The sequence below is a fragment of the Podarcis melisellensis genome (genome assembly GCF_964234715.1).
Source record: "Podarcis melisellensis genome assembly, chromosome: 11".
NCBI lineage: Eukaryota > Metazoa > Chordata > Lepidosauria > Squamata > Lacertidae > Podarcis > Podarcis melisellensis.
Window position 1 is genome coordinate 21139633 of NC_138543.1, and position 12743 is coordinate 21152375.

The 12743-nt window shown below is 40.7% G+C and overlaps 1 protein-coding gene across 4 annotated transcripts in view; it reads right to left on the bottom strand.

The window, feature by feature from the left end:
- APC (APC regulator of WNT signaling pathway) overlaps nt 1–12743 on the bottom strand; it is a 62388-nt gene that overhangs the window by 28108 nt on the left and 21537 nt on the right. For all 4 annotated transcript variants that reach the window (XM_081930349.1, XM_081930346.1, XM_081930347.1 and 1 more), the window contains 6 exons: nt 10661–10813; nt 7640–7724; nt 6912–7113; nt 4624–4732; nt 2290–2403; nt 1659–1742 (listed from right to left, as the gene is read on the bottom strand). In XM_081930349.1, coding sequence (XP_081786475.1) covers nt 1659–1742; nt 2290–2403; nt 4624–4732; nt 6912–7113; nt 7640–7724; nt 10661–10795 — 729 coding nt within the window. In that variant the 5' untranslated portion in view covers nt 10796–10813. The remainder of the gene's footprint in view (nt 1–1658; nt 1743–2289; nt 2404–4623; nt 4733–6911; nt 7114–7639; nt 7725–10660; nt 10814–12743) is intronic.

Here is a 12743-nt window from a genome sequence, read left to right on the forward strand (position 1 = left end):
CAATCATCTGATATCAAGTGACCAATTTTTCCTTTGTACTGCACTATAAAAGTAAATCCAAGCCAAGTGAAGCTTGACTTTACTGTCAATCAGCTGACAGGCAGTGATTTCAAGCCTGCTTTCTGCAGAGAACAGCTGCTCACTGGGCACTCTGTTGCACAGTCAATCCAGCAGGCTTGGAGTCACTGCTTATCAGCTCATCACCTGGTTCACTTTGGGAAGGAGTAAAGGTAAAAGGACCCCTGACCATTAGGTCCAGTCGTGACCAACTCTGGGGTTGCGGCACTCATCTCGCTTTATTGGCCGAGGGAGCCAGTGTACAGCTTCCGGGTCATGTGGCTAGCATGACTAAGCTGCTTCTGGCAAACCAGAGCAGCGCATGGAAACACTGTTTACCTTCCCGCCATAGCGGTACCTATTTATCTACTTGCACTTTGACGTGCTTTTGAACTGCTAGGTTGGCAGGAGCAGGGACCGAGCAACGGGAACTCACCCCGTTGTGGGGATTCGAATCACCGACCTTCTGATCGGCAAGTCCTAGGCTCTGTGGTTTAACCCACAGCGCCACCCACGTCCCTGGGAAGGAGTAGACTAACCCAAAGAGGTGCCAACAAGTGCACTTTAGAAGTCCCAATTGGGCACTGGCACTTGTGTCTCTACCTGCCCTGCAACTGAATGCAACTTCCTGTACATATTTTGGCAGGACCTCACTACAAAAGCTATAAAACTTCAGACATGGAATACAATAGCTAGCAAAGGGTTCCAAACTCTCACAATAATTAAAAAGACCATAGGTGATAGAGATTAAAAATTCTGTACACATCTATACCTGAACTCTGAGCATTTTCTCTCTCAGAGGCCGAAAGGGTTCATTAAAAAATGAAGATAAAAACACCAACAGCACAATTTATTTGATCTCATGGCCAGTCTAGGATTGCTGAGCAGTGGCTACTTTGAGTTTCTCTCTTATGACTGATACCATGTAGCTTTAAAGCAAGAGTAAACTGTAATGTATCTCTTATTGATCTGTTTTAGTGATGGATCATATGAGCTACCTTGAATACGTCACGCTCGAAGATGAAAAGCAGGATACGAGTTCTTTAAACAAGGAAACTGCTGTCTTGACTAAAGCAACACAAAATTGCTCAGCCACAGGTGAGTAACCACAAAGAGTTATTAGTTACCGTATTTTTCGCCCTATAGGACGCACCGGCCCATAGGACGCATCTAGTTTTTGGGGAGGGAAATAAAGGGGGGGAAATCCCCCCCCCAGCCACGGATATCTGCCTGAAGCGTGGGGCACTCTGCTTCAGCACACCCTGCGCTCCGGGCAGCAGGCTGCTATCTGCAGCCTAAGGGAGCCTTGCGGGAACTCCCGTGGACTCCCCAGGCTTGTTGATAGCTTCCTGAAGCCTGGAGAGCGAGAGGGGTCGGTGCGCACCGACCCCTCTCGCTCTCCACACTTCAGCGAAAGCCTGCATTCGCCCCATAGGACGCACACAGATTTCCCCTTCATTTTTGGAGGTGAAAAAGTGCGTCCTATAGGGCGAAAAATACAGAATTTATACAGAAGGTGCTCCTTGTTCAGTCAGGTCTACTTATTTGTTTCAAACATGCATGTACAGTACATAAATAAAGGGCAGGAAATAAATACTAACCTCTGCTTCAGCAGCTTGGGACTGCAAGAGTTGTCTTATACGTAGAATATCCTTTTCAATTTGTTGAATTCTAGCAACTCTCACCTTGGAAAAACGAAGTTCAGATACAGGTTTATAACCTTGTTGCCTACCCATCCACAGCAATCAAACTTTTAAAAATCCGTGTTACTATCAAAAGGTGCCTGTTTGTAAAGGATCTATGCTAGACAGGAAAGGGTTAATTCTCCCCTTCCCATGAAGGCTGATCCCCCACCTTTATGAAGCAATTAGGTTTCATAAAAGCCCCCACTAGTACCAAATGGGAGTGTTTCAAAAGCCTGCATGGGGAAGCAGGGCTAAGGAGGGAAGGGAGAATAAAGTGTGTGCATTGCAAGACAGTGAAAATGTATGGGTGCATGTGCAAGAATGAAGGAGAAAGTGCACCCCCTCTGATTTTGCTTCTGCCCCGCCCCCCCAGGCATGCACCCCGCCCCATGAGTGAACATAGGTTCCTTACCCCTGCTACAGGCAGAGAAATATTATTTGGTGAGGCAGTCAGAAATTTATGCACTATAGTTTTATGAAAGCCAACTAAGTTTACTGTTGGCACAGACACCCTTTCAAATCTTGTAAAACCTTGTTATATAATTACCTGTGCTCTCTTCTCCATGTCTTGGCAAGTGCCTAGCTGTTCTTCCATAGCAGCCCTGATCTGCCTTGCTTCATACTCCAATTGTCTTCTAGTCATATCTGTCTGCAAGGAGAACTAGAACCAAAATACATTCAGTTATGTTGCTGATAAACCATTCATATAATAACAATTAATTTAAAAATGAAGATCCTATGTCTATAACTTAGAACACCACCTCATTAATGTCTCTTGCCCAATATGACAAAGACTGCAACATTGGCAGATTGAGGCCATTCAAAAAAGAAAATCTATAAAGATGTAAAAGGCAATTAAAATATTTACATGCATTTTGCTGACTTCTTAACTCCCTTCCCTAATGTAGTAAGATGCCATCCCAATATCTGCAAGCTTGAAGGTCCCATTATTCCTCTACTTTCCTTTTTGAAACTTCTTGGGATGTTGGAAGGACAGATACCGAAGTATACTAGTCAGGTAAGGAATCCTCTTCCCATTCACACAGTTTCTTTTTAGCCTCACCTGTCTTTAGGTTGTGGAATGTGGGAAGTATAAGAAGCTATACAGTCCATAGAGCCCCATCCTTTGATTGTTTTAATACTGAATAGTTGAGATATATTGAGTTACAAATTTAAACAAAAAACAAGGATGCCTTGAGACCTTGCATACAAATTCAGCCTTTCACATTTTTATATTTTAGCTCCTGCCATGAAGGCTAGGAACTTTTTAAAAGTCAGATCTCAATAAACCAAGTATCATGTCACAATTCTTGGATATAGATGAAGCATACAGATTTAGAGAAAACACGTAACTCTGAACCCCTATAGCGGTGACTGCTCAACCACATAAAGGTAAAGGTAAAGGTACCCCTGCCCGTATGGGCCAGTCTTGACAGACTCTGGGGTTGTGCGCCCATCTCACTTAAGAGGCCAGGGGCCAGCGCTGTCCGGAGACACTTCCGGGTCATGTGGCCAGCGTGACATCGCTGCTCTGGCGAGCCAGAGCCGCACACGGAAACGCCGTTTACCTTCCCGCTGGTAAGCGGTCCCTATTTATCTACTTGCACCCGGAGGTGCTTTCGAACTGCTAGGTTGGCAGGCGCTGGGACCGAGCAGCGGGAGCGCACCCCACCGCAGGGATTCGAACCGCCGACCTTTCGATCGGCAAGTCCTAGGCGCTGAGGCTTTAACCCACAGCGCCACCTGCGTCATCCACATACAACTGGCTAATTTCCCAACAAAGCATAACTAAGTCTATAATGCACACTAATTATTTTTGCAGTTTGGCATCAAGTTCCATTGTAAATCATTCCGAGAAGCAATTTTATTAATGCTAACATGAAGACTGCCAAATAAGCTAATGATACACTGCATAAGGCTGGGAAAAAGTTCTAGACTAGACTCCTACGTGGAAGGGGGAAGAGGGACCAGATAGCTTGATATTTCCCCCTTCTATGCTGATATTAGTCTAAAAGCAAACAGAAGCTGGTATTGGTATGGTTGTATAAGTTCTCACTTTTACCCCATTCTCTTTAAGTATGTGTGGCCTTTTGCGCAGGAGTTAATTTTTAAAACACCAATGTTGCGATGCTCCAATATGTGACCACAGTGGAGAAATTCTAATATGGACATGGATGGAAAAAATTACTATTATCCAATACAGAGGAATGGTGATGGGAACTAATGGATGTAAAGCTAATTATTATTAATAATAAAGAAGTATGGTTTAACAAAGCGGAGAAGATAGACTGAGTGCCTTAAATAGACCTTTTCTAAGGTAACCAGCAGACAGAGAATCAGAAGTTTCCCCCATCTTTATCCTTGGTGTTTCTTATCTGTGTGTTCTTTTCTTCCTCCCCCCCATTTCTCTTTTCAATTCTATCTATTCTAGACATTATTTTATTGTATTGTGAAAACTTTAAGAAAAATCGATTAAGAAGAAAAATGGAGCTCACAAAAGTGATGTTTTCCCCGCCCCGCTTTACAGCCTCTTGTGCTCTCTGAAAAGCATCTCCAAAGAAGTCAATCAAAAATCATGGATGTGTTGCTGAAGCTGGAGGAGTCAATTGCCTAAAAACGGGCAGAATAACTTTGCACCTGTGGAGTGCAAAGATGCTTCCACTTGAACTGGGGCAATTCTGTCTTTTCACTGCAGCCCCATATGTCACAGCCCACAATGTTTGGTCTGACCCCACCCCACCTCTGCAAAAGATTTCTTGAGAGCTGCAGGGGAGACTGTGGTAAGGATTCATTTTGTGAGCTGCTTCCACTTGGGCAGTGTTGGGAATTGAATTTATACTGATTGTATTGGGCTGAATATGTCGCTACAATTACCACTTACGTTTTCAGTAAGAGGAAGACTATCTATCCTCTTCGTCAGATTCTGAAGCTGAGCATAATACCAGTCTTTTTCCTTTTCCTCCTTTTCAAGCTCAGCTAGCAAGAGAGACCTATAAATGAAGAAGCAAATGTTAGTCATTAAATTCTGCCAGAAGTTGTCCAATTGCTGAAAAGGTAACAGGTGTAGAAAAACTGTCTCTTCAACATCAAGTTGAAAGAAATGCGACTTCTGTGCATACAATGGTGAAATGGGTTGGAGAACATTGTCATTTTATGTAGGACATACGATAGCCGGGGGGTGCCATAGCTTTTAGTCATAAATCATCTCTGCTGTATTGTATCTAACAAGAAATGAAATGCTCAGGGTTTGACACAAATCTTCTGAGTCAAATTGCCTCCTGCTGAGCCAGTTCAACTAAAGTACACATTTTAAATGGAATAACCAAATAAAGTTAATTGACTTTATAAATGTGCTTTCATAATTCTCAGTGTTCAATTTGCAGCCTTTATTAGAGGGAAAGCTATATGAAGCATACATAAAATCATTTCTATGAAGACAATTTTTTTAAAGGACTGCAATTGGGAAAAAAAAGAAAAGACCTTACTCAAATTTGTGGAAGAAAAAAAATTAAGGGAAAAAACAACACAAATTGTTTTCCATTATGATTCCATGACCTCTGACTTCCTTTACACTTGTGCAAATATCTATCCAGAAGGCATTTCCTACTTTTTTTCCTGAACACAAACAAAAAAGCAACTCAGAATAACACTAGCATAAAGCCTTGACACAGTTGGAACACATTCCATGAAATGCCTTGACGAAGAGGAACAGCTTAACCTGGCACAAAAAATAAATCAATTCTGGAGTCAGGCAAGCACAATTCAGATGAGCATTCCATTGACAGGGGGCCACAACCGAGGAGGCCTTTGCCCCTTGATGCCACTCTCAGAGCCTCTGTCAGAGGAGGCAGCTGGGCAAGGGCCTTGAGTTGTACCTTGTATTATATATTGTAGTATCTAATTATAAACCATCATAGAAATAACTATTAATGCAACAAGATCAACAGCAATGAATAACTTCAGTTGCCAAATATCTATGCTTCAACTGTTCAAGAAAAACAAAATCAAGTTTATAATTTAGAATCAATGTGGCATATGAGATAGTGTTAGCTTTGCATGAAATGATCCTAGATTAAAATCCTCACAGCGACTGGCTGACCCTAGCAAGCTATTATTACCCTAACCTCTTTCATTGGATTGTGCGAAAGAATGGAAATACTCCATCTGTGCTCAAAATCTTTGGTGGAGGGGCAGAATATAAAATGTTACAAACTTTATGATTATTATATAGGTTGTCTCTTGGAATGATGTTTGTTCTTTTCTTACACACTACATTATACTGTAAAGCCACACAGACACTAATACTAAGAATTTTGTCTACTCCTATAACCCATAGCCAACAAAGTACAAATAATACAGAATATGCCGTAATTCCTAGCTTGCATCCAAAGATTCCTGTGCGTAAGCAGAAGGTACTTTCATGGTTGCACAATGTCTGGTTCCCCTTGTCCTCCCTCTGCTGACCCCTGCATATCTGAAAAGCCACCCTTGAGGAATGGAGGACCATCCATAATGCTATATGATAATGTGTAAGAACATGCAACTATGAGAGAGATTTCAGTCAAGGGACCCCTCCTCACACACCTTCTGCTCATGCATGCTCACCCCTGGATCCAAGCCCTTGATAACCGCAATTAAGAATGAAACACGTCATTAACAACTAAAACATATGCATATTCTGAAATGCTCTCGTATAAGTTAATGAACTGTATGTATTAACATCCTATGGTCTATGGGGAGCAACTGTGAGTCTAGATTTCCAGCTAAACAGATTATTGGAAGGAAGAGGCGAGTGCCTACATAAGTCACCTCTCCATGAATACCGATTAAGGAGAGAAACGTGGAGTTGATGTGCTTTCAGAATATCCTTCCCATCAAGCACACAGGTGGCATAGGTAGCTTTTGTTCAATACAGAGATCTATGAGCAGAGCAGCAGATTGTGCTCATGCTGGTGGACAATTGAACCAGATGTTCTGCAAAGCACTAGTGAATATTTTGTTTCAACATGCATTCCCAGACTTGTAGAAATGGAATCATGATTTCTTCAGAATACCAAGCAAGACACAGGACTTGAAATATTTTGTCTTGTCCCCTACCCAAAGAAGAGAGGGGGACTTTTAAAATCGAAGTATTTTTTATAAAACACATAATATGATATAAAACATTACCTCTCTTTCTCCAGTTCTTCTAAATAACCAGTGCTCTCCCTGCTTCCATTCATAAAACCTCTTCGAGGAAACGATCCCATGGGAACAGGGCTGCACTCTCCTGATCGACTAGAAACTGACCCTTCCCGGCTTCCGTACGAACGCATGGATATCTTTGGCCTTAACTTCACTCCAGGGAAGTTATTGCTGTCCAAGTTCAATTCTGAATGGAAATAAAAAGTGCCGGATATCTAACATATGTAAAAGCTAGTTACATCTTAATTTTTCAAATGACCTTTTCTCCTCTTAATAGATGGAACAGGTAACAAATGCCCTAATACATTCTAAAGTCAAAATGTTATAGTCAGAATTGGCAGAGATTATTATTAATCAATGAACAAGATAATCAAATGGTAGTCTATGAGTTAGATTCCCCCTCTACCCAAAACAACTTCATCAGAAGCCTTGCAGCCCTATGAAATTTTAATCAAGGTGTAACTTTATCCTCATAACCAACTATTTTTAAAAAATTAAAGTTGCAAGAGAAAGGAGATATTGCAATGCCGTTGGAATGCCTGCTTCATAGCTGTAAAGCCCATATTGTTAGGTAACACCCACTTTAGGTATGAGTGTTTAAGAAGTTTATGTTGCAAAAAATATTTGAAGACCCATATGGTAATCCAAGATAAACAATTATTTACACTGACAACTTTTGTTTGGCAAAACTGGCTGTGTTTTTCCAAGTTTACCTTTAAGACGTTCCAGCAAATCAATCTGTCCAGATGAAGCCATTGCTTCATCTTCAATACTTCCTTGCAGCTGTTTCAGCACCTCCTAGAAAATAAGAAGCAGTACACCACAGTGAGATACCAAAAAGTTATATTCTGTAACATCTCCCACTCCAACAGCAATGTTTTTTTTACAAACTAAACCTTTCTCCCTCCCTTGGCCAAAACTGGTTAGTTGCTTTTGCTGAAACTTTTAGTAAACAGTTTTACAATTAAGGATTCAAAAAAGTACTTGAAATTTCAGTACTACTCACGCGGATTATAAACAGAAGAGATTCACCCCAAAATTGACTGTAATTTTATTTTATTTGAAAAAAATATATAGACTAGTAAACATTAGCAATACATCAGTGTACAATAAAAATGTAATACATAATACAGATAAAAAACAGTTTTCCAAAAGAAATCTGATACTCCATGAGAGTCAACTTTTAACTGAGGAAAGCATGTAGAAAGGGGGAGCTTTTAGTATCTAGCGAAATATTGTAAGGTCAGAGCCTGTCTAACTTCAAAGGGCAGCATATTCCACAAGGCAGATGCGCCATTACACACAGGGGCGGATCTACTATGAAACTAATGAAGTTTAAGCTTCAGGGCTCCTAATCCCGGAGGGGCCCCAAAAGCAACATTAGTTCACATTGCTTTAAAAAATGGCTCTAGTAGACCCAATTTAAGTTGGACGACTCTCAACTAATTATTATTATTTTTTGTATATAGTTCAACAATCCCAAAGTTTGAAAGTTAGTAGCACAGATGTTGCAAAGGTATAGTGATCTGTTGTGGAACCACCCTATTGAAGAAGATAACCATGATTACGCAGACCTCGTTGCTGGTTGCAAAGGCGCCCCCACGACAGTTCAAGCTTCAGAAAAGCCCCCAAAATGTAGGTCCACAACTGACTACACTGAAGGACTTAGTCTTTGATTCTATAGTGTTCAAATTTTACAATTGTATCTCACAGGACCTTGCCCACCCAGCTACTGCCTCCGAGAACACACTGAAAGTTGCGATTAAGGTTCAATGTATGCAGCCAATGTATCATAAACTGGTTTATGAGCCCAATTCCTTGTTCTCTGGAAATTCTCTAAATTTGATTTTCCCCTCTATCTCTGTCTGAAAGTTCCTCTAACTTAACACCAAATCATCTGCCATCATTTGCAGCAAGTGTATTTCTGATTAATTACTTAAACCCAGATTCATAGCTTCGTTTTTTGTTGTGGTTAAGCTTGCTATTCGCACATACAAGGTTTCAAATTTCTCTCAAATAGGGCAAGAGCCACTACCCAGTTAGACAAGAACACTTTTCTGATTTTATTTATGTGGGTATTGATCGTCCTCCATATTAGCTGTCCCTTTCGTGCCTTTTTGAGAGTGGTTGCTTCCTTTAGCCATTTTTATATTGGAAGCCTCCTCAGAAAAACCACGTTCAATTTCCTCCCTAAGATCTAATTTTACAAGCTTACTTTTGGGTACATTAATGAGTCAGAAGTTGTGTAGCTTTAATCATATGCTTGCATATAACAACCACTCAAAGCAATTAAAGGCAAGGAGAAACATTAAATTATGTCACCAGTTAGTGCCTCAGCAAGGGCTGCTCCTCCCAAATTGGTCACCTCTTAAGATATGGTAGCCAATTTTTGCATGATGGTTCCCGAGATCAAGGAATACGTTTTTTCCCATCTATGTTTGGATACAATTTGATGCCATTTTGAATCAAGATGGCAGACTGAACCTTTCAAAACTTCACAGATTTTTGGGTTTCTTAGAAATCCTGAGCAATGTCAGGTACAAGGCTATTAGTGTGCCTGTATACACAAACAGTACAATTTGCAATATCTATATTAAAAGTGAATGGGTAATAAAACAGTATTAAGAACAAAAAGCACATAACAAACGGAAGACGAGCGTATGATGGATTAAGAAAGTCCATTAGGCTTTCAGGCCCTTAATGCTCAATGGCCTATATTCAGGTAGACTGCTAGATAAGATGTTTGGAAGATTTTCTATTTATAATAGAAGCTCTACCAATAAGTAAAACAAATTGAAAAGCATGGCTACAGGGCAAAAAGTTCACAGGATTCAAAACTTATTTGACCTAGCTTTCTGCTTTCAGAAGAACGAGTGGATACAATGAATCCATGAACAAATAATTAAAGAAATACCCCTCAGCTATTTCCTTCATGGAGGATCACCCATCTATGGAATGGTTCTGTTTAGAATTAGAAATGAAGTTCTTAAACAAAGCAAAAAAAAAACTCTGCATGTCTTATCCACAATGGTTATTCCTGTTTTGTATGGTTATTTTTCAGAAAGTGCCCAACGGATGTATCTGAATGCTTTCACAGTGCAATATATAAAGCAGAAATGTGGTATATTTTCTGCTTTTGGAAGGAAAGCAGAAAACTAATTCATGCATACTAGAATCCAAAATATTGTTTTGGGAATTATATTAAAAGTTCTAAAAGCATAATTATTATTCTTGCACACAAAGAAAAAGTACACTGGCCTTTTATAGACACACAAAAAGATGGATGGGAAGAAATCATTAAGCATGAAAAACTAAGGGAAGACATGGGTGCAATGAATGTAAATTGTTAAGTAACCAAAACATCATTTCTGATCACGGACATGTCTCTTAAAGCATAAGATTTAACTTCCAATTTCCCAGCTCTGTGAAGCTTGAACCAAAACATGATAGCCTTAAAATACAGGTCTTAGATAAATAAAATTATTTGACTATAGATATCATGCAACCATATTCAGGATGTATCCTACGTGATTCCTCTACAATGCATTGTTCCCCTGCAGAAGATGAGCATTGACTTGAACATTTGTAAGAAATAGTGCAGTACAGATATTTTTAAGATAAATAAATTGTATTCTAGAAGGGAGGAGACAATAATATCAATGTACAAGGTGACTTATATAGGATCTATTTGTGGGATAATTCAAATTTTTACTAAAGTAAAATGATCTGTATACCTTCATATTGGATGCTTCCGTTTCCAGTTTTGTAAGATGATTTGAATTATCTTCCAGTTCTTGTCGAAGGTTTGAGTTCTCCATTTTTAATGCCTCTACTTGTTTTAACAGCTGATCATATGACACTGCAGCCATTCTGGGCTACCCCAGGACCTACAGCAGAATAAAGAAGAAATATTTATTTTGGTTCATTTGTCCCCCAAAATGTATTGTGAACTTTGAATGTTGACTTTTGAGAGAAATAATTAGAACATGCTATTTCATTTCCCAGCTGAATATAGTATTTTTTGTATCTCGTTGAAGGTTTTTAAACTGATCAGATAATCACATAAACCACGTTAAACTTGGCTACCTTACTCACTTATTTTTAGACCTTAACAAGCTTTGTTTAGTGACATGAAAAATGCTTTCTACCAGGAAGTTCTAATTGACGTCAATACGAATTATAGGAGTTCTGCTGCTTTCCCAACCTTTGCGCGCGCGCACACACACACACACACACACAACACAAAATTACATTTTGATTGGTTCCAAATCATAATAAATGCATTGCCACAAAGGTTAAGTAGTAAGTTGAACCTTATTTTCAATGCTAAAGCATTGTAGCATGCGTTTCCTCATTGCCATTTGGATTCCAGTTTACTGAAGCTCCCCAAACTGGATCACAATGCAATGCAGTGTGGGAGATTGATAGTGTCAGGGCAAGGCTCCAAGCAGTGGGTGGAAGAGGTGGTGGGGCCAGAGGCTGATCCAGGAGAAAGGGGTGGCTATTTATGGGTTTTTGTGCTTCCTGCAAGACAGGAGCAGGAGCTGGAGGGTGAGGAGGGGTCTGCACCAAGAGCTGAGGGAGAGACAGTGCCTGAAGGGAGCTGGAGCAGAATCCCCACCCCCACTGTCACTGGGACCAGAAGCGTCTTGAAGAGGCAGGCACAGCGACAACTTCTGTGTAGAAATTGCAGGTTGCTTACATTTGTGCTAGCAGGCAAGAGTTTGGGTGTAGGCGTGGCCACACATTACTCCAACAGTCCAGCTCAGAGCACAAGCCCAGGGAGGGGCACCAGCCACCTAGCCACCAGAAGCACGTGTGTGTGCGTGTTTAATGCGCCTCATAAGCTCCTGTAAGTTCATGCTTTCTCAGTACAGAATTAAACTACCACCCATTTGTCCTCCTTGGGCTGGGTGTGCTCAGGACAGCTAGTAGGCGCAGCGGAAAGAGTAAGAAGTCCCATTGCTGACCTCAGAAATGCCTAGAAGGATTACCGCACTATTACATCCAAAATTGTAGACATTAGTAAAGACGGAATATGATTTTAACAGGCTGAACCATTTGCGTATGACCATGTGTTTATTAGGTTTCAATCAGCAAAGAACTCCCAGGATTAATACTTAGCGAAGTAGAATCACGCAGAACCTTACCTCCAGAAGCGCCTGTATGCTCCCCAAACCTCTTTAATTTAAAGCATCTTAAACAAGGCTGGTCTTGAAGATAGCTCAGAAACTCCAGGCAATGCTCAATGCCGCCACTCATATCCAACCTAACTGACGTGGCAAGGCTGGTACAAGGTCAGCCAGCTTTGGAACAACTGCATTGACTTTCCAGTTAACTTTGCACCCAATTCAAGGAGCTGGTATCAACTTCTAAAGCCTCTGAAGGATTGAGATCAGAGTATCTCAGAATCCACCTATTTTCATATGAGCCCCCCTGCTCTGGTCTGATCACAAATTAACTATGGTTTACTGTTGCCCCTCCCCACTTCTCATTCATGCATGAGGAGTATGAAATGAAAGCTTCTTTCATTTCTCGTTTATGTTCAAGCTCAGATAACTATAGTCTCTTCCAACTCTGGTTCATTTTTTAAAGTGTCTGATAATATGATCTGCTGAGTGCCAGGTCCAGAAGAACCCCAAAGCTCTGCTGTTCAGATAAGCAGATTGCAACCTAATATAACATCTTCCAAGCCAGTCACTGCCAGTGCCCCACCAGCATCACTTTGGACTTGTCTAGAGCCAGCTTCAGAATGTTTGCCCTTACATCACAAGAACATCACCTCTAAGCAGCCATTCTAGGCACAGTCAGCAGGTC